The following is a 22,095-nucleotide window of genomic DNA, read 5'->3' as shown; positions in this document are numbered from 1 at the left end:
AGAATGATAGGAGCAAATAATTAGTAATAGAAAATTTTATAATATTCATCAAAGACCTGGTACATAGTGATTATTATCAAATGAAGCATAGCATTCTTAATTGAATTGAACAGCTTAAAAAAGAAATAAATTCATTCTTTCTAATATGAAAGATACACAGATGGAAAAATACAAATTCCACTGGAACACGAACATTAATTATTATCTAAAATATCAATTCATCGTACGTGGAAGGTGAATTTTAAAGAGGAAGAGAGAAGTACGAATTGAATCGAAGGTGGACAGATAGAAGAAGCAAAAGGAAGAGAAGAGGATAGGTATCTCTCTCAGGTGACACCGCCGAAATATTTCCGTCGGCATTCCTAGACGTTTTTTCGGTCTTTGTCGAGCACGGCGTCACTATGTCATCGAGACCGATACGATTCGATCCAAGTCTACCACTAGACTTACCGATCTCTTCGATCGGTTTCATCTTCCTCGGGCCTTCCTCATTCAATTACAATCGCGTTCCATAGAGTCATGCAGTCTAACAATAAGTTTACAAGAGGTTTTCTTATGTGGATTTTTATAATTTGTTCAATTTTAAGTGGAAATTAGTATTTATGGTAATTTTTTGGTTCCTAGAACTGTCGATGTTGAGCGCCGAAATTCTAATATTCTTCTGTGATAGAATTTAAGTGCTTTTGAAAAAAAATTGTCAACTGAATATTATTCAATTTTTCTTAGAGCACCAAACTTTATTTATTTGTTAATAAATTAATCTTTTAAGGAATAGGGGTTTCAAAGAATATTTACTAAATTTTAGTAATTATTAATAGTAACAATTAACTAAATTACCCTCATAATAAGATTTTATATGAATTATTTATCCAGCAATATTTAATATACGATAATACAAACGACGTTATTATATTATAAGAATACTCAAACTTTAGACAAGAATTATTTTTAACGCATCATTTTATGAATCAATTTATTACCTTCGTTGTCACGGTCCACAGAATCATAATTCGGTATAATTGTTCAGGGATCATCTGTAATGGTGACAAATAAGGGAGCGAGACACACTGGACACAGGGTTAGTAAGGTAATATTAATATTCATATTCACGGTCGGATCATTTGTTCCCCTGGTGCAATATCAATAACCTGACCCTACTCGTATCCCTTGCACAGGGGTGCCACTCGGTATTTAATTACCGCGAATCGAGGGGTGATCTACGTACAAGTGTACCTTATAAATTGTTTAATATTCTCGCTGACTGTAGCGAATTCTTCTTTGAGAGTTTCTTTTGAAATGAAAATAAGTATTTATAAACGATCTTGTCTGATACACTAAATAAAGTGATCTATAAACATTAGAATTAATGTTTCATTGTGCAATAATGATTGAAGTTCCTTTCCTATATTATAACAAATGTTGATAATTAATTTACATTTTTCTTTAATATCTAATGAATGGTATGTAAAATTGCAAAAATGATAGGTGAGACTGTCACAGTACTAATTTCAAAATTCAATTTTAATCAATAAACATACTAAATTACCATGTGATGTATTTGAATGATAAAAGATAATTAGAATTTCGATGCCCAGCATCGACAACTCTAGAAACCATCGAATTCCAAGGGGAGGTAAAAGAAAAAAAAATGAAATACAGCCCAGGAAGTCTGTCACCGTTTCTCGAACTCTGCTTCACGTGGTCCTCACGTGGTTTCCTGCTCGTGGTTTTTCCACGTCTAGCCAGCATATGCAAGATTGCGTAACAAAACACACAAATCATACGCAGCGACAGAAGAAACAGAACAGACTGATTTATGTACACGGTACGATGGCCTATCTGCTATTCGCCTGACAAAATGCACTTTGGCCAACAACGACCAACGTAAGTACTTATCGTTCAGACTATGGAATGCGGGGTTAAGACATCGGAATCAGACCGATCCTCCTATGGGACACCGTCCTTTCGACGAGCAACCACGAAAACGCGAATATCACGTTGCAATGCAAGCATGAGAAGAGCTGAGAAAAAAACGCGATGGTATTGTCAGACACGTGTTAAACCTTTTGTTGCAAACGATGTTTTCTAAAAGCGAGTATCAAATTACAAGGCACATTATTTATGAGTGATGAATTATATACAAATTTTCAAATAATTGGTTTCGAAAGTTAGAAAATCATGACATGAAAGTACCACTAAATAACATTTATGGCACTTCAATTTGAAACTTAAAATTTGACGAAAAATACTGCATACAAACGCCCTTCATTAGTGTTTTTAAGACAAAATGGCTGACTGTTAATTACAGTAAATACTGAATACCAATATATTATCAACATTACAAAACGGAAGTTTATCTTTACCATAACCCGAACACCCGAAAACACTTTTCCGAGATTCCTTCCTCGAAACAACCCACTCCGCGAAACTAACATAATTAAAGAAGCATTTCCCCATATGTTCACTGGATACAATCCTATAAAGAACAAACCGATAGCATCCGAGTACCAGTTAAGATCGTTGTTCACGTCGGGGAAAAGACCGATCGAGAAAGATCGCGGTCAAATTCAAGCTCGCGTCTTTAATCTATCCCGGTATCGGGTGAATACGAAACGTAAAGAAGAAAAAAAGGAAGAATGAAAGGACACAAAGGGTCGAAACGAGCAACGCGACCTCGGTAATTAAAACAAGATGGAACACCTCGGTCAACGCAATAAATCTCACCATTTCCCATTCTTCCCCTCTCTTCTCGGGGCTCCCCTTTTTCGGCCCCTCCCCCGATATATCTTCGACTTTCCCCTTATCCGTAGATCGCAACTAGCCCCTTCACGACGTCCGACGATTTATTTTATTATTCGGTAGATTTACTGGCGGCTACCGTTTATTGGAATCCACGTCGATCGGAGATTATGAGGCAACCGAACGCAACGCATCGAGACGCGCGACGTCCTCGGGAGCAAGTTACGAAACGGATATAATTAACGATCGTGGAATGAATGATAGCTCGAAGGCGTCGCGCGAAAAGCGATCGTATCCTGACAACCGGATAAGTGGATTCTGTTGTTTCGCCTTTGATTATGAATGGATTAAGATTCAGATCAATTAAGCGGAGATTCCAATCAGTTTGGTTAATCGTTTTGTTGATGCAACTCGATTCGAGGACGAAGCACCATTAACCTATTTACATGATAGGAAATAATGAAAAGTATGCCATCGAGTGATCTCGTTAAAATTTCTCGCCACCATGCCCATCCGTATACGAGTTTTCGCCCCATTTACATTCGTGCCACAGCCAATCAGGCTACACGTGTTTTACACGTGATAAAAACGATCGTCCAAATCCCTGCCACCCAATTTCCCCTAGGTGACGAAGTTAATGGCTCATTTTCTCATTTCGTTAACGTTACGACCTAGGAAACGGAGCACGTGTAAAGGAAATCGACCATCGATCTGACCAGATGTTTTTTAAACTGACTTCTTCTTTCTTTCAAATATTAATTTTTCTTACAGAAGAAGCTATGGACATTGTTAATTATCTTTCCCTTAAAAATTATTCTCCCAACACGTGAAATTCTTTCGTTTAAAAATTATACGTTTAACTTTTCGTTCTTTAAAACTATAAAGCTATATTAGTAATTCATTTCTACAAACACTTGAACAATTATTACCTGATTATATTTATTTTTGATCCTGATATTAGGTCAATACCTTCGGTGAAGAATTCTAAAGAATTTATTAAAATGACCGAACGTGTTGAATACAACGAAGGCAGTTTAAGAATCTAACGAAACTGAAAGTTTCACGCAGAATTCCAGAAGACTAAATTCCCCATTACTTCCTCTTATTACGTGCTCGATTAACTTTCCGGCGTGAGCGAGGCCACTAAATTCGCCGGGGTGTAATTAACCAGCAGCGGTGTAACGAACCGCAAAAGCATAAAATTCTATTTTCTCGGCCAGATATACTCCAGTTACTCCAACGCTTATCTTTCTAATCTCGGTATTATTAATATAAACGCGGATACGCCGCCCACGCGGCAGGATATCACGTGTTTCTTACAGTACTTACGCAGGAAATCGCCGTAGAAAATAATTGGACTTGGGAAAAGGCTGAATGAAACCTGCTGAAATTTCGTCATCTCTCGACGAATGTAAGAAATTAAATACTTGCCAGGTTTCCTTTGTGGGTAAAAAAAAGTTGTAGTTCAAATCATTGAATTATACTAATAAGAATTCTTAGCACACTTGTTAATATCAACACTGCAATACGTGACATTCTTTTCTAATCTATAAAAGAAACAGATACTTTCAGGTTCTCGGACACTTCTGCTGTGTATTATTTTAAAATTGTAAAAAATTATAATAGGTATATAAAATAGGAATAGGAATATGATATAAAATAAAATAGACACGTACCTTTTTAGTTGAAGATGCAAACTGCCAAGATCTTATCAGGTGAAAGTGAAGTCCACAAAAAATCAATGGTGTGTAATGTTAATGCATCATTTATTTAACACCTATGATGATGATAACATGAGATGGATAACGATGCGCTTAAGGTAGACTAATCGTCCGCTATTGAAAAATGACGATCCGCGTGCGTGGTTGCGTGTGCGTTTATGACAGTCGGCTGGTTCTATCGAGGGAAAGGATATAAAGAATAATTATGACAATTCGGATAGTAACTATTTTTAATTTGCTGACTCGGAGAGGTTTCAGAATTTCTGCAGCGCCCGGTGTTATGATACAATTAATAATAGTAATATATATATTTATAATATATATATATGGCAAGATCATTGGTCAATAAATATTTCACTTATATCTGCAGCTAAATCCACCAAATAATTACTCCTCCCTCGATCTTCCTCTTCGACCTGCATTTATCTGCAATAAATCAATCATCACAACCATTAAATTTATTAATTGTCACGAATAAAACTACATTCCATCTGATGGATGAAATTCAATCAAGGTACATAGACTTTCTTTCTATATTTTTTTTTTTTTCATTTTTGTTAATTTATCCAAGAGGACGATCAAAGTGGATGCACATGAATACGTGTTATTCGATCTGAATGAATTATTTGGAAAATTTAGACACGCCATCATCGGCCTAATCCCCTACGCTTTATTAAGAATCAGAGGTTTCGTTCTCTCAGAGGCCGGGTAGACATTAATCAGTCACTATGAAGGTAATAGTGCGCGCAAAGTATTCCTCTAATACTATCTGAGTTGTATTCTAATAGTAGATCCCTTAAAGTAAATTAGGTAACACTATGTACACTTGCTCGACGCGGCACGAACGATCTCCCGGTACGTTCTTCCGGTCGTATAACAAAGTTCCTTCCTACTATCCTCGATCTCGTTCTGCCAGAAAGCCCATGGATCCTCTAACATGCTAATATCACGTTACATCGTCTAAGCTCCTCGATCGTCCTTCGATCATTCAGCGTTTTCCCGCTGATTCTTTTCCTTGGAACGCAATGCTCGTTCGTAGAAGCTGTTCGATCGAAGAACAACAACGGCTCAGTGGTATCGAGCTCGTGCTTATTTCGCGGATGCACCCACCGGATGTTGCGAATTAGGTCGGTCCACGAGACTCCGTAGCTCGCTTCTAGAACCAGTAGAGGTCTTTCGAGTCCTGGACCTGCGATTCGAGACCTGCAACAGAGAATAATTTTTATATAATTAATAAATTTTTCAAGTTCATCAACCGTGGTGTTTGTTTAATTAATCCTGACACGGGTAATTATTTATACTATAAAAATTGGTAAATATTACTTGATCATCTAGACAAGGGTTAACGATCCTAAGACAGGAATTTCACGCACGGAACAAGTAATTGGTTATTCGAAAAGGTAGGAATGACTTTTTCGTCCGAACGGTCGGCTCATCGTTCATCGAAATTTATAACGCGGCTAGTCGCGTAATAAAAGAAGAGTCAACGTTTTGACGGATGCGAGGGTGCATAACTGGTGATGGCACCCGCTGCGCGACACGAACGGACAAACCGACGGACGAACCGAGGGAACGAACGGTCGAACAGACGGACGGACGGACGGACGGGGGACCAACGGAATATGTCACGAGATCGACCAGTTAAGATCTCATGTTCCTTACAACGGTTGCACGCATGTGACCGAGGCTATCTTTGATCTCGATATCTCTGAGAGTGACCCTGCAGATCATCCTGGTTCTTCACTTTGTGAACAGGATCTCTTCGGAAACTATTCGTAATTCGTAATTGAGAGGAAATTTATGAAAATTCATCGAATCTTGAGTAAATAGGACTGATATTCCTGTGAAATTGTTGAGGTATTATTTCAAGACTGATTAGAATTTTTTAATTGGTCGCCTTTGTAATATAATAAAAATTGAATTTAATCCTTGGACGACGGACTACGGAAAGAGCCCATATCATTTTCTAAATTTTACACTGTTCATTTAAAAATTTATACATTCTACTTAAGGTAATATCCAAGTAAGGAGAAGAGGAAATTTGTGAAAATTTTAATTAATAAGTAGCATTTCTTTAAGAAATGATACAGTTCTCCTGTGAAATTATTGAATAAAATAATAACAAATTCAAGCACTTCAGTTCAGTAAAGTGATCTTATTAATCATCTTGGTCCACAATTCTTGCAATTGAAAAAATTTTTCAAAAAAGAAATATCTTCAACTCTCAAATGAAAAATTATACATTAAATTAAAGTTTGATATGAAACGATAAATTATGGATTATTTCTATGTCCTCACTCTCTCATTTTTCCTCGTCAGAAATTTTCCACGTTTTTCCAGTATCCCTCCATTTTTCTCCATCTGTAATTAACACTTTTTACACATATACACAGACCTTCGTCAATTCCTTTGATCGTGTCATACATTTTCTAGCATCATCGTGGCAGGCAAGGAAATAGTATCCTTCACGAAAGGCCTCGTTTAACGTCGATCGTTCGTGACTCGAATGATCACGCCGACTATCCTGTTCGTCGTCAACGTCAGCATCGACAACGTCCAATGTAACACGTCCTCGTGGTATATACATATATTCGCGTATCGTTGTAATTTCAGGCCGTGACAAGGAAAAAGACGGACGTTTTCGAGTACTTAAATTCATGGCACGTGGTGTACGACACGGCCGATTAAGTTCGTATCTGTCGGCGCACACGTGTCAGCACGTGGATCTACCTGCTTCAAAGTCAGCCCTGTGCGTTGCCATATTGGCGCATGCACACCGAAAGAAACACGGGCGGAAGCACAAAAGATTTCATCTCGCCGACGAACACCGGGAACGCGTTTCTATTTGATAGAAACCCGCTCGGTTGGAAAATGATGCTGGGACACGGCGTGAGAAGGAACCGAGACGTCAGCTTCGCGACAGTATTCGTGCCTTTGATAAGATCAATTTGGAAATTTAAACTATTGGATAATTGGAAACTTTGAAATTTCAAATTTTCCATTTAATTTAGGGGTCACAGTTCGTATCTCAAATTTTGTATAATTAATTAATAAAAAAGGAACAATAAGTAAACACTGAATGGCGTTATTATTATACCTATTAATAATTTAAGATAGCAAATTAAAAGCTTTGATTTGAAAATTAATCAATCTCAAATTATTAAATTATGAATCCCTAAAATTCCCCATAAACGTAATAAAACCTCTCAGGGTGTACAATCACCCCTATAAGAAAAATATTAATAAAAGCAGGAAAATTAATTAATTTCTCAAATTGAATTGATTACACATCATCAGGGATCAAATATAGCGATTAACCGTTCCAATGGTGTGGCTAACAAATACCATGTAATACGGTCGATCCAAGAGGGAAGTGGAGAAACCCCTTGGCCATAATCGACGCGGGTTCTTCCGCGTAAATACGAGAGGGTGACTCGGAAAGCTGGCGAATACTGGGCAATATTGTCCGCGCTATCCGACACACCATTTACCAGCAACACCCCCGTCCATTTTGTTCCAGCATATTGGCCTGGCATACTCGGCCGTGAAAACGTTATAGCCACGTACGTGGCTCGCATAAATCGTCTTGACACTTATGGTACATTATTCGGTGGTTACGGTCCTTCGTATCGAATTAGGATGCTCTCTCACGGAGATTATGATCGCGCGTGAGCTAGGCCACAAGTCGAGGATATCGAGCAATAATTGAAGGAAATTTGCCTCGAAATGAAATTTAACAATTTTGAATAATTATAATAATAATTGATGTGAAATTCGTTTCGTATATTTTTATTCTGAAATCAAGAAATTTGTATATGAGAAAAATATTGATTTATTAAAATGAAACGTTTTCCTCTTAGATACAGAATTTTCTTCGGATAATAGTTATTGCTGAATGTTTCCAGGTTTATTGTTCGACTGAAGAATACGCGGCAGCGTGTTTCCGTTTGGAACCTCAGACGCACACAAGTCGATGAATACAAAGTTACGGACGAACGCACCTGTTATGAATGTTTCAGCATTCAATATCGCGATATCAAAGAGCGAAAGCAAGACGGTACAAAGAGGAATTCCCTTTGGTCCTTCCAGCAAAGAAACAACGTACAAAGTCGAAGGAAATTTGAGGGCGAAACGCGTTTAGCTTGTGAATTTTGCGATTCTCCTCTTTGTGTTTCACCGTAGACTTAATTGTCTTAAAATCAGCGAATAAATGATTTTATTTTATGTATTTGAAACTACCCTGCATAGTAATGATATTTGTAAATTTAGAGTGGAACTAAAACCGACTATAGTAGCAAATAAATAAATAAATCAGTTTCCCTAAAAACAAATAAACGTGCAGAAATTATCCCAAAAACAACGTATACTCTCATTGCTTTCGTTTGATATTACCATTGGATGGCAAATTTAACGACAAAAGACGAGAGTCGGGCATCCGGATTAAATTAAATCGAACACCCCCGCTTTAAAAAGCGAAGGACACGACCCCCTATGATCCGTCGACCCTACTCGTTGTCGAGGGATACATATCGAAAGCATCGAGATGACCCTTATCAATGGGGGTCAAACCCCTCGAAGCCTCGAAATCCAATATATTCGTGGTAAAGGAGAGTCCCCACTTTGATTCACCCTGTCTCGAAGCTCGTATGCACGAGCGTGTATTAATTGGAAATTAAGCTACCAAATCTTTGTGTTTTCAACCTTTCCCTATTCTATTGTCACGGCCTTTTCGAGAATTCGTATGAGAGAAAAAGGGTCATGCATGTATCGAAGGAAATTAAAAGTTTTTCAACCCTCTTTGCATCTGTGTTTCAGGTAATACATCAAACTATTATTAGTTTATCATTTTTTAATATCCTAAGAAAGTAAATCTTTTCAATTTCATATAAAGATTTGGTATTTCAACAATTTTTATACATTCCGAATAAAAAAGAATGTACTGAAAATACCAAGAAAAAGAAAGGTAGATTAATAATGGAAAAGTGTTTTACTGCAGAACCGTGCCGTATTAAACACAGTGTTTTTCACTGCGGCTGTCAGTCTGTGAATAATTCATGTGTGCCGTACCAGGTACGGTTCTTCTTACGGTGACAGTCAACGAGTTAAGTGAGAAGTTCCTATACTCAACCGAAAAAATTGGAAAAAAGAATTTAATTATCGATGTACCGTATATCTTATGATAAAAATTTGGTTAATTATTCTAGAGTTTTAATAGTGCAGTGAAAAGGGACGTGTATAGTCAGACATTAATTTTCAATTATAAGCTCTTAATTTACTACTTTATACTGTCACTATAATACTAATATTATAAATACTAAAATATTTAAGTAAAATATAAAAAAACAAAATCCTGAATGAAATGAGAATCGATAATTTCGCGTTACTCTTCTCGTTAATAATGACATTTAAACAAAATTTCACTTGATCGCCAAATCGATGAACTTTACAAAACGAAAAGTAGACCAATTGCTTTGGCACGAAAATTTTAAGAAATTTCAAAAGTAGAATTAATATTTCGGTCTGTACTAACGACTGATGTACGATAGTTAACAATAAGACGTTTTTAAGCGTGCTAGTGAAGAGTCTCGTATGTATATTGTACAGCGCGAAGTCTCGGGGACGCAGAGGATCACGAAGAGAAGCGGGTCAAGGGTTAAAGGACGAAGAGGACACGCGTTCGCCGCGAAGGAAGCTCCGGTTCACCGGACTGTCTCCGGCTACGAACGAGCCGACTTCGAGAGATCGATATAACCGTCGGCTTTCGACCACTCCCTCCATCCAACTGGCTGACCAATCGAGGCTCGCTAGCCATCCCCGGCTACCCTGGTGTCCCTCTTTTCCATTCTCTTCCCTTTTACTCTCACCGGTGGAAACGGTGCACCGAGCGTGGATTACGTGACGTCACCGCGCGACGCCATTTTCGAGGCGCGTGCCAGAAAGGCCCGGCTGCAACGAGCCGCGGGTCCAGAATATTCCTCGCCAGAATGTCCCACGCGGATGAGAATTTATGACAAAGATTCCGTGAATTAATCCTTCTGGAAACATTGAGATCACCGTGTCGCACCCTTTCTTTGTTTTCAACTTGAAACCGCGACACTGACGGTCACCGACGCTCGTTTCCCCATCGTGAGATTTCATTCCTTCGGTGTTTAACTTTCTCTTTAATGATCATAATTGATTTTAGGTGCTATAGGAGTTAGAAATAGGAAGTGGAGAAGGATTAACGCATTGAACAGCGCAGTCGGTATTCACCTCGGGCGAGGTGGGCCAGTTTGTAAAAAACAAAGAAACCATCGTTGCGACGCGTCTGACGTCAGTCGAAATTGAGCGATCAGGGACGATGGTCGATGTGACACGCGGTGTTTTCTTTCCATAACTAATATTCGTTTTCTTTAAACTCTTATTTTCTTTCTAATTTTTATCTACATTCATTTTTTCCTACAATATTAAATTAGAATTGGGGCTCTCTACGCGGTCCGCCGTCCGAGGGTTAATACAGTAAAGACCGCAGTGCATGCGGCTATGTAATTATTCAGAATATCCAAAAAAATTGTCCAATTTTTTTCAATTTAACTATTTAACTGAGGAGCTGGCTTACTAAAAGCGCAATCTATGAAATGTTATGTGACGAGTTAACACGTCATCTCCAGTTAAAAAGTTAAAACTTTCATTTTCAGATCTCGCATCAGTAACATACTCTAGTATACAAAAGCGTGTTTCTATGATTCCATCAATAAAAACAGTGATATTCTCGCAAATGTTTAGCGAAGCGATCGTTAAGGGTTAAATGAAAGGAAAGGGAGATTCTGTAGGGGTTGTACAAGTTGTATATCCTTTTGAAGGGTTCCTTGGAAGATTGGTCACGCGTAAAAGGACGCTCTCGAACTTCTCCTCGGTTACAGTGATATAAATCGTGCTGTTTGTTTTCTCCCTCGTATCAAAAGGACATATAATTCTTCAAACCAAGATCAATCAGAAAATCTAACAGTAAATTCGAAACATCAGGATCCTTGACACTTTGAAAAATAATACACTAAACATATCGGAGAAGAAATTTTCTACAATTTCATCATAAAATGAAATATATTAACCTTAAGTAGAGCCTTCAATAAGTATTCCAGAATTTTTTCAAATTTTTAGGAAGCCAAGAACAGTAAAAAAATTAATCGATCCAGATTGCCCAGGTTGCACAAAAATGCGCTTGTCCATGAAGGGTTGAACAAATGTAAGAAATTCTGTTTGATAGAAGTTGGGAAGACGTTGGAAGGAAAAGTTGCAAGTGAATTGAACGAAACGCCAGCAATTTCGAGCGTCGAGTATAAATCAATGTCCCCGTTCGACAAAATACCGTGCACGGAATTCAATTCACCGTTCACAGGCGAAATTCGTGTTTGATTTAAGCACACCTAAGGTCCGTGACGTCGTGGCGGCTGCATGTTCGGAAGCAATAGATTTCACGATACCGGTACGTCGTCGCTCTTCCGGCTCGGATAACGAATCTCGCTCGTAAATTCGTCTCTGTTCGCGGCCGTTGGGAATTAATGCTCGCTCGGCTAAGATAAAAGTACGCGAAACCGCATTAAATTAACATCCCCGGATCCAGTTCTACCTGCCGTCTCGGTGAACGTACACCGGGGATCTCTCGGTTTCCGCGACGCGTTCTTTCGCAACTTTTCGACTTCCTGTTCGAGGCGAATTTCCTGTGAAACCACCTTCCAAAGAAGAAGATTTCCACTAGCGTGAAAGGTAATGCAATTAAACTGTTGAAATTAATTTTAGGTGATATCGACTTGATTTTATTATTGTTTCCTGGGTTTATTTCAAATTCGATTAAAATGAAATTGAAGAAATGCGATTGAAAATGAAACACGATATACATTGAATTTAATATAATAGAATGATTGAAAGAAAATTTTCAGTAGTCTTAATATTGTGTTAATTAAGAAAGGTAACAACATAATAAAGTTCATAAAAATGTTTCTGTTCGTTTAAAAAATTTCCGAAGTATAGAGTGGAACTTTTAATTCAGTAATTTAAGTTTTAATTTTATTCCGAAAGTTATTTCGATGATGTGAACATTTCCAAAGAGCCTTTGGATTAGTAACTGATGGATAAACGCGTCTGTGAATCGACGAATTAAATAAAACAATGATTCTGCTCTCAAACAAATTCCATTGCTCGGTGAATTCCATCAACAGGTATTCGTTGTAATTATCGCTAGAACATTGGGAAATACCGATTTCATTGTCATTGATCAACGCAATACTAATGACGTGTTTTCCACTTTCACAATGGAAATTTGTTAAAAGAGGCTATTGTTGTTCGACGAATGCAAACCCTCCGAAATACTTCCATTACTTTTAAAAATTACACTGACTGGTATTTAAAATATTAAATTCAATCAGTTTACAATACCCTTAGTAATTTATACTCCCGTGTGTTTTATTACTGGCTGTATCTACTGTGGCAGTTAACGTGTTAAGAACTTTGCGCCAATTAGAAAATGCAAAATGGACGTTCTATTTATAGGACTTCGAGAAAATATAGAGTATCACACTATTTAAAAAATATAATATATACTGCAAAGGGATCTCTAGGCATAACTGAATTAATTTCCCTACACACTACTTTCATAAGATTAGAAACGTGATTAATTAATCACGAGTTATCCAAATCTAAATGTAATAATTTTGTTTCATTTTACAAATGAAAAGACAATAAAAATAATTTCTATTTACGGAATTTAATTCTTACGGACAAACCTCCTTCGCAAATCAATATAATAATAAATCAGCACAGATGAACCTCGCGTCATCGATCACAATAATTTCCGGCGAGCTGCATGAATTATACGCGCGATCGCGTTGAATTCGTCGATGAGAGCCGGTGACGGGCAATTAAATTAATGATTTCACAGAAGTGATAGACATACGCGGGGACAAGGCGGGCATAAAACCGCCGACATAAACGTCACGCGGTGCGCCATGACCATCTACAGTCGGGCAGCGTCGTCGGATGTCGCGCGGTAATTGCGATTTATTTCTCTTAATCGCGCTTAAACGGCAGCCAATTTATGCTGGCCGAGTTAATTTTACGCAATTATATAATTACCAAGCGGGGACCGGGCACCGCGGCACGGCCTAATCGGGGTGCCAAGCGGCGTTCTAATGGCGGCACTTCCGATTCGAACACTCTTGCTCCTCTAGATAATTCCACCGCTTCGACCAAACTCTGAAATTACCTTCTCATCCTACGAAACGACCGAGCTCCTCCTTCCAGGACTCGTTAGAAACCTTTACATTAGTGTTCAACACGTTCCTTGTGAATCTGATCTTAGTATATTAATAATACTTATTAATAGTATATTAATATCGTACGCATATCAATATAGTCGATGCAGATCAGGGACATCCGCGGTAAATGTGTTAACAGGTTGATTGCCACAGTGGAAGTTGACGTATATGGTCAGACAGATTGTAATTCAGATTACTAAGGCAACAAATACTCAATTTTGTTTAAATTTTATTTTCTAACTTGTGCTTTTGTTACTCTATATTACTGATTCAATGCTACGAGCATTTAAAAGTCTGCTTTTTTTACCTTCAGAATTTTATGCAATACTAATTCATTAATATGTACGTTGACCGTCGCAGTAGAAATAGTCATGTATAGTCAGACGCAATAAAATGAATTATTCAAGATACTACAAATTAATTTTTTTTAAGATAAAGCTTTAGTTCATTATTTCATAGTATTACTATAATTGTAATTATGTAAAATACGATTGTTTCATTTTTCAATTGAAGTTTTTCCCTTGATATCTTTTGCAAATATTATAACATATTATTGTTACTTAAAACGTTCTTTAATTTTTTCTCACACAATTCTACATTGTGATGAAATTTTGATGTTCCAATCGTGGCTATTAATTTTTTAATTCTTCATTCTTTCTTCGTGTTCGATTAAAAATCCACCTAATGAAATGAATCCAAGATTACAATATTTCCTCGAAACTCTGAAAATTCGTGTCAAAATAAAATTCACAAAAATCTGGCTGACAAAACGATGCTCGTCTTTTTACCAAAACCGTTCCGATCGAGCGTCGACGCGCGGTATCCAAGAAAGCGGACAAACCGCAAGTCCTTTCTTATTTATTCATTAATTTCCAGAATCGATGTTTGACGAGGAGGTCGGTGCTACTTGGAAGCAGCTACTTGGTGCATTGGGTCCCTTACGGTAGCACACGCCAGTTAGAATAGTGAGCGTTGCCGGCATTCCGGCAAGTAAATTCTTGAAAACTCGTTTGGTCGGTCCGATCCGCGAAGCAACTCTCAATCTGCGCCATAAAGCGAAGCGCACGCGTGCGAATGTAAGCGTTTCCTAAATTGGCCCTAAATCTCAGCCTGTTCGTTCCCTGGCTACCAACCAGCCGAATTTTTCACGGTTCCTACGGTACATTTCTCGACGACGTCGGTGAAAGTTCCTGGGATTTTCGAACGGGTACTTTGCTTCGACGTTAATGTTCCTTTAACGACCTTAACGCCGTTCGTCGGTTTGTTATTCATTCATGGTTGACACTTTCATGCATTTGTTCATTCACAATTATGCTAATTTGTAACTGATATTCTCGGACTTGTATCACATATGTACCTTTACGTATTTCATTCTCTTTTTGGGTTTCATGCTCTAGTAATGATAAATAATAAATTGTTCTTCAAGAGAAATGAATTATAATATATTGAAAATAGGAAATGCAAAATGGGAAGAATGTTTTTCATCAATGACTGCTAGGTTGAACCGACTAACAGAGGAGGGTTGAAGTAATGGCGTATCGAATCAGTGACAACGAGAGGGATGAGAGTACTAAAATGAAGCTCTAGTATCGATTTTCGTCCCTTAAGCTCAGCATGCATGGAATCAGACCATAGCACACCGTCCTCTTCGCTCTTCAACATCTCCGTACTACTTTATACAAAATTTTATGTTTTGAAATATATCATAGAATCTGTCTAAAAATTTCTTTAAATTATTAATCCATTACTATATAGAAAATCAATGAATAATAACAAAATTTTCACTAACACATCTTTGCGAAAATTTTAGTTCCAACAAGATATCGACTTCACTATCTGAAAAATTATTAATTAAATTGTCACGAACGAAGAAATCACCATCACCACGATCCATAACTGTTTAAATTTCAATGACTCTTATCACAATCACTCAGATGATATCATTAAATCAACAAAGCCAAGAAAAAATGAATACTTGCATATACGTCACTATGATAGCCACCGAATGCAGCTCCCGAAGGAAACTCGTGGTCGTGATAAAAATGAAGCTCAGCCAGGGATGCGGAAATTCCTGAACGTGGTAGAACGTTACATCAAAAGTTACGGACGTGTTACACGAAATCGCGTGACTGTTTCTCGAGGTGAAACGGAAGGCGTGCTGGTTGCAGCGACGTGCAGACAGATGGGAGTGGTCTCCGCAATCACGATGGGCGTGGTGCTTTCACAGCGTGTTGCAGCTGCACCCTACATTGCACTTCGGGAGCACTGCATTTGCATTTGAACGTATTCGCAAATCGTAGGAAAGAAAATCTATTCCTCTTAGATTTCCTATTCAATGGCGGACATTTTTTCGATCACCAATGATCGAGTCTCTTCTTGGTTTCGATAGTTAGTATAAATTAAAAAATGGAGATTTAACAGAAGAATGCGTTTCATTAGTGTCTTATTAGACACGACCATTTCCTCTCTGGATATACTATTTAAAATGTTTCTTTTAATTATTTTAGTATATTAAATTTGGAACATCAACCTTGATGATAACTAGTGATTTCCATTAGAATTAATAGGTTAAAATGATTAATTTCATCGAAATGAAACATGTCAGATTCTTCGTTTTCTTGAATTTTTCCGATTCGAAATTCTTTCTCGACTTCTTTCACCTCTTCTAATCCCGGTGAAGGGACAAGCTTTCCCTGTCTCTTATATAATTCGATGTCGGGGCAGCGAGAATCGAAACGGAGCGGCCCTTTTTGCAATGACGTTGGCCCGAGCACCTCTGTCGAGCGGTGAGCGAAATGTTTTACGGCCTAGCCGTGGCTTTTTGTCGTCGGCATCGATGATTTCGGTGGGAGAACAACGAAGAAACGGGGCCCGAGCGTGGCAGCGCTATATCGGCCCGCGGGCCCCCATTAAGCTCTTATTAATTGCGAGCATCTGAGGGGCCGACCGACCTTTCTTGCGCTACCTGCGCGCCATTCTGCCTCCGCTCCTTCTGCCGCCAATACAAACGCCGTCTACGACGTTGCTCGGCCTTCCAACTTTGATGTCGAGTCGATCCTCTTCACGAGATTTATCATGTAAATCGCGGGTAAAAAGTTCGCGTACTCTTCGTTGCAACCTGGTCCGTGCCTTTTTTCCCCCCGTCTTTTCGATCAGCCTAGGGAATTGCGCGGGAAACCGTCAACAGGGATGATCGGCAACAATGTGCGCATCGTGTCATTTGATTGGCTCCAGAGTGAAAGAGGGAGACTGAAAAGGTGGTTTATGTGGGACAGGTTGAGGTAGGAAACAAAAATAAAGTATGTAGGTAGATGGAAAGTATTACTGAATGCCTTATAAATTTTTTAAATTGTCCTCCCAATATCTTCATATTATAAATATTAACTATTTTAATACTATTAAAATTATAAAAATATTGTGAGCAGGATAAGTTAATTGTTCGTATACTGTATGTAATTAATTTCAGTATGTCTTATTATATACGTCTATTTTCACTGTGGCAATAAATGTGTTAATATCTAATACCCATTGATTGCTAATTTGCATATTTTCTATTGAAAAGTGTTCTTCTTCCACTATCCATAAATTGTTTTACGCCTTTTCCAGCTGTTCCCACCAGCCGCGCCATAAATAAGATAACAAAAGCCCATCTTAAAGTTTCTTCAAGAAACTTCATCAAACCCATCCCCGTACCTCTGTACACGTAATAAACCCTAACGGAAAATTAACTACCTCAGTATTTCAAATAAAAGATAAAAAAATTAAGAAGAAAAGGTAAAGAATAAGTTTTCAAACATCGACCGCTTAGTTTCGATTGAACGTAACCCTCGAGTTTCTACTCACCAGAGAGGGGTGCGTAAGGGCCGTGGGGATAAGGGGGTGCGGAGGACGCGTCGACGAGCGACTGCGACGGCGTCGCCGACGGCCAGTCCTTGTAAGAAGCCGCGGGGTGTGCATGGTGCGCCGCATGGTGGGACGTATGGTGGCCGAGTCCTCGCGCACCACCCAACAGCAGACCACCGTAACTCGTTACGGCCGCCATGTTATGATGGTGATACTCGTGCACAGCCCTGGAACAACCGTAAAAAAGTCGTCGATTTCGTTAACTTAACCTATTACAGGCTTATCAACTTTGCTCCCTGCTCGATCAGGAAACTCGGGAACAACGCAAAGAAGAGAACGAAGAAAGAATGGGCTTTACGAACGAAGGGAAAGAAACGATTAAAAGAAAAAATGAAAAAAAGAAAAGGGAATAGTAAAAACAAGAAATGGCGAAAATGAGAAGGAGAAAAGAGCGATGGTAAGAAAGAAAAGGAGAAGAAGAATCCTCGATATCGTGCCTCTTTTCAAGAACGGTGACAGACTGGTAATTTATACGGCGACCGACGCAACATCAGCGCTAAAGATCTCTCGACCAGGGGTACCTGCTCCCAACGGTTTTCTGTATTTTTCACGTCTCGTTTTCTTTTTGTCTTTGCTCTATCTCTCTTCCTCTCTCGTCTCCTTTTTTTCTCTCTGTGTAACTTTTTGTACGCTTTAATTTACCCCTCTCGTTCTATGCCACGACCAACTGCCTCTCTCTTTCCTCGATTTCTCGTGATTTTTCTCCGATCTTTTGTCCCTCTCTTTTTTTTCCAGAAAGGTTCCCTTCTCTACCAGATCTCCGTCTCCCGGCTCGCTTCAAGCCCCATGGCGAGCCGCAACATTCGTTTCTGACGGTTTATCCCGGCAGGCTATCGCGTAATGAGCGTGTCGCGCCTGCCGGAGGTGGATTTTTCGAATGCGTGAAACATTGGCCGCATTATCGTCCGTTAATTGAACGAACGACGCTCTCGACGATTTCGTCGATTAATCACCGACTGGTTTCGCGCGCGAGCTTTACGTCGACTCCGAGAAACACCGGCGAATTTAAAATGGAGCGCGCTTCGCGGCAACGAATTGATGGGATTCTTTGGAGCGATCTGTCTAATTAATGGTTACGCGCCGGTGATACGTTCATATTGGTGTGAATAAGGAAAACTTGAAACGTGGATCATGTAGACGTCGATTAAATGGGAAATGATAAGAAATTGCTATTGATTAATGATCGAGATAATTAACCCTTTTGCTATGGCTATCTCTACTATCTCCATATTAAATCATTTTATAAATAACGTGATCCTTTTTTTACAAGGTTTTGTAATTTTTCAAATTTTCAAGTTGGTGATCTTTACCTATTAGCAGCGAAAGAGTTAAACGCATAAACCTAAAGTCTTTTATGAATTTTTCCTGACATTCTTTTCTATTAAATGTTAAAAATAAAAGTCTTTCAATGAAGTTATAAATGCAATATCGTTTTAAAGCGTTCGGGTAGATGAGATTAGCACAGATTTTCCTACACGTTGGAACATATACTTTAAGTATAACACGAGGAATCTTAGGAACGCTCACCTGTGGTGATACTGTGAATAATGCGGATGCCACGGGTCCGTTGGATACTCGTAGACCTCACCAGGATGTTGACTGTTCCAGAAGGAAGCAGGAAAGCTCCTCATGGACATGGGGGAGATATTTTCTGTAACAGAACAACATAAAATTGTCAGCGACGCTTGAAATGCTTGTTTGAATGTAAAAATGCATTATGTAAATCCAACTTCCCAAGTTGGACATTTATAAATATTTTTACCATAATATTACAGATTTCATATCATCGTCGTTTATGCAAATTTTTAAAACCTCACCGTATTTGGTTTTATAGTATAATACAATTCATCCTTACAAGGAAGGAAATTGCATACCACACTTGAAGACTTAATCCTTTCACACACTTCACTACCAAATATATTCAAGTTTCTTTAATTAAACTTTCGTTTTAAATACAGACGTATATATTATATTTTTAATCCTTTTCGAATTTTGAAATTTAGATCTGTGCACGATTTCCTGAGACCATTACTTAAAAATCATTTTACCAAATTCGTAAATGCAAAATAGAGAATTAGTCTACATAAATTTTCATGTAAAGCATGCTTTAATTTAAATTTTTATAGCTGCTGTAGACCCCACGCAACGAACAAAAAATAAAACAGAAATTATAATAAATATCTACCTAATTAAGAAAAAAAGAAAAATGAAAATTCTATGGGAACCTTCGTAAAAAATGGTGAAGCATGAATCATAGGTGTGATCGATGAAGGATCAATTACTTTCCTACGAACCGCATTAATTTCGATCGAAGGTGAGCCGTTTCGTCGAAACGGGAATGTTTATTAAAATATTTCTATCGTTTCCCACGAGCCAGTACGCGATTCTTTCGAGGGCCCACGATAAACGGGTAGCCGGATCCCACGGGATCGAACCGCGCGACAGAAAGGTACCGCTCGGTTGTTTTACAAGCGACCACTCCAAAGCCAGAAGCTTGTCGTGTATCCTCCCGCGAGTCTTCGGCTCGTTCGTCCTGGGATTCCTTTTTTCCCTCTCGAAACTCTTTCGGCCAATCCAACACACATATTCGAAGGTTGAACCAACGAGGTCGGACCAGCCGACGATTTATACTTCTAATTCCTTCTCTTCCTCGATTTCATCTCCGCCACCATCAGGATGCTCACCGTTCTACCATGGAAACCATGTCCGCTAATTTATCTCCGGTTTACCACCTCTGATTCTTCACTTTTATAAGCAGATTTATAATATACCAAAAGATGTTGAAAATAAAGATGATACGAATTATTTCATTATCGTTGCTGATTATTTATAATTTCCCTTGCAATGCGAAATAATAATTGTTTATATTTTAATAATTACATTTGGGAAACTTTCATTTTTTCACGAATCTTCTCTAAATGTGTATAGTGTGTAAAAGATAGGGGGATGATTTATTATTTCTTCATAATTAAAATTAAAAATAATCAATCATTCATATCCAAAATGATTGAAAACCATTCATTCCCTGATTCATTTTGATCGACAGTATCGTAGGAGCCGATAAACAGTTGGAGTTTCACTTGTTACCACCACAACATCCCGAAGATCTCTTTATTTCCGTTCCACGCAGCAGCTTCGCGTTCGGCCACGAAAGAGATCCGACAATTCGAATCGTTCAGGCAATCTCGTGTCCTCGAGGGTCCCAGACCGATACTGTAATCCGATTGGGTATCGGGTCGTCCCGGTAACAACTGACCCGCGACACTTCGAGCATAAAGAAGCCCATGGGGCCGCATTGTTTCCCACGCGTGGAATGCCGAATGGAAGAAGCAAAAGGGTGCTCGTTCTCGACGAGAACGTGTAAAATATACTTTCCGTTTGATGCCGGATCGTCGAGCGCGCGCCGATTGGTCGACACGGTGCGGCCATCATCCTCCTACACACGTATCAAGAAAGATTGACTAACTATCGCGTTAAATATTGCGATTTGCTTACGGAGAAGATGCGAGATAGCGGACGGAACCGGCCTGCAAGCTTTCGTCCTTCGTCCTTCCAGTAACCCTTGTCTCTCTTTCACCTTCCCTCTTTCTTCTCTCTTCTCTATCCACCTCCTGTCTCTCCGACCCCGGCTCACCGGCCACGGCCGACTGTCCTTTATTTATTAACGCAATTAAAGAAACAGAGTGTCGAGCGTCCACGGCCGGCTTTCTACTGTGCCGATGCCGCGCGGACCGGCTGCACGGTCGGCGAAACGAAGAGCCAGGGAAAGGGCCACGGATTCAATTCTATGCGGCTCTGACGAGAGCAGAAAGGGTTGTCGATGCCAAGCTATCGTTCCACCAGCTTCGTTACTTCTCTGACGCTTGTTTGTAATTTGCACCTGATGATTTTCAATGATAACACTGGTACACCTAACGTGCAATGTTTTGAGTACTTGCAATTAAATAGCTGATTTCAAAACATCAACAGATTGGCAAGATTTGATGACATAAAAATATTATGAAATAGTATAATTATTGTACATCAATTTAAAGTATAACCCTTTGACCACTGAGTACTCTAGGCTTAAACGTTCTGTGTCTACGAAATAAGAATTAAATGGATAATGCTTAATCTTTTTTATTTTCTTTTTTACTTCATGTCATTTTGCAATTTATTTTTTCATCCGTCTTTTTCATTGTTTTATCACACCGTTATAATCTGATGGCATGTAGCGTGTAATTGGTAACATGCACTGATAACTTTTATTTGATTATAATATATACAAGAAAAAACTGCTGCACCTAACGCATATTTGCATCCATAACAGTCAAAGAATTAAAATTCAATGAATAGAAAATTTGATATAAAACTACCCAATTTCCCATAGACCACCATGAAACGTTATCCCTTAAAATGTTCCACCGCGCAACATGAAAATCACGTTACAAAAGCCGGAA

General features: G+C 38.7%; 1 protein-coding gene across 7 annotated transcripts in view; it reads right to left on the bottom strand.

Moving 5' to 3' along the window:
- Positions 1-4,672: 4,672 nt before the first annotated feature.
- Positions 4,673-22,095, bottom strand: part of LOC114871461 (protein vestigial) — an 80,145-nt gene continuing 62,722 nt past the window's right edge. For 5 of the 7 annotated variants that reach the window (XM_029177391.2, XM_029177390.2, XM_029177393.2 and 2 more), the window contains exons 4-6: positions 19,184-19,307; positions 5,416-5,663; positions 4,673-4,886 (exon numbers count right to left, since the gene is read on the bottom strand). In XM_029177391.2, the coding sequence (XP_029033224.1) occupies positions 4,831-4,886; positions 5,416-5,663; positions 19,184-19,307 (428 nt within the window). In that variant the 3' untranslated portion in view covers positions 4,673-4,830. Of the gene's footprint in view, positions 4,887-5,284; positions 5,664-17,596; positions 17,824-19,183; positions 19,308-22,095 lie in introns of those variants that run through there. The other 2 variants (XR_003788578.2, XM_029177392.2) reach the window with 2 other exon arrangements.

The sequence above is a fragment of the Osmia bicornis genome, chromosome 2 (assembly GCF_907164935.1).
Source record: "Osmia bicornis bicornis chromosome 2, iOsmBic2.1, whole genome shotgun sequence".
Classification (NCBI taxonomy): Eukaryota; Metazoa; Arthropoda; class Insecta; order Hymenoptera; family Megachilidae; genus Osmia; species Osmia bicornis.
Note: the sequence above shows the minus strand (reverse complement) of the source record. Positions and strands in the feature narration are given on the sequence as shown.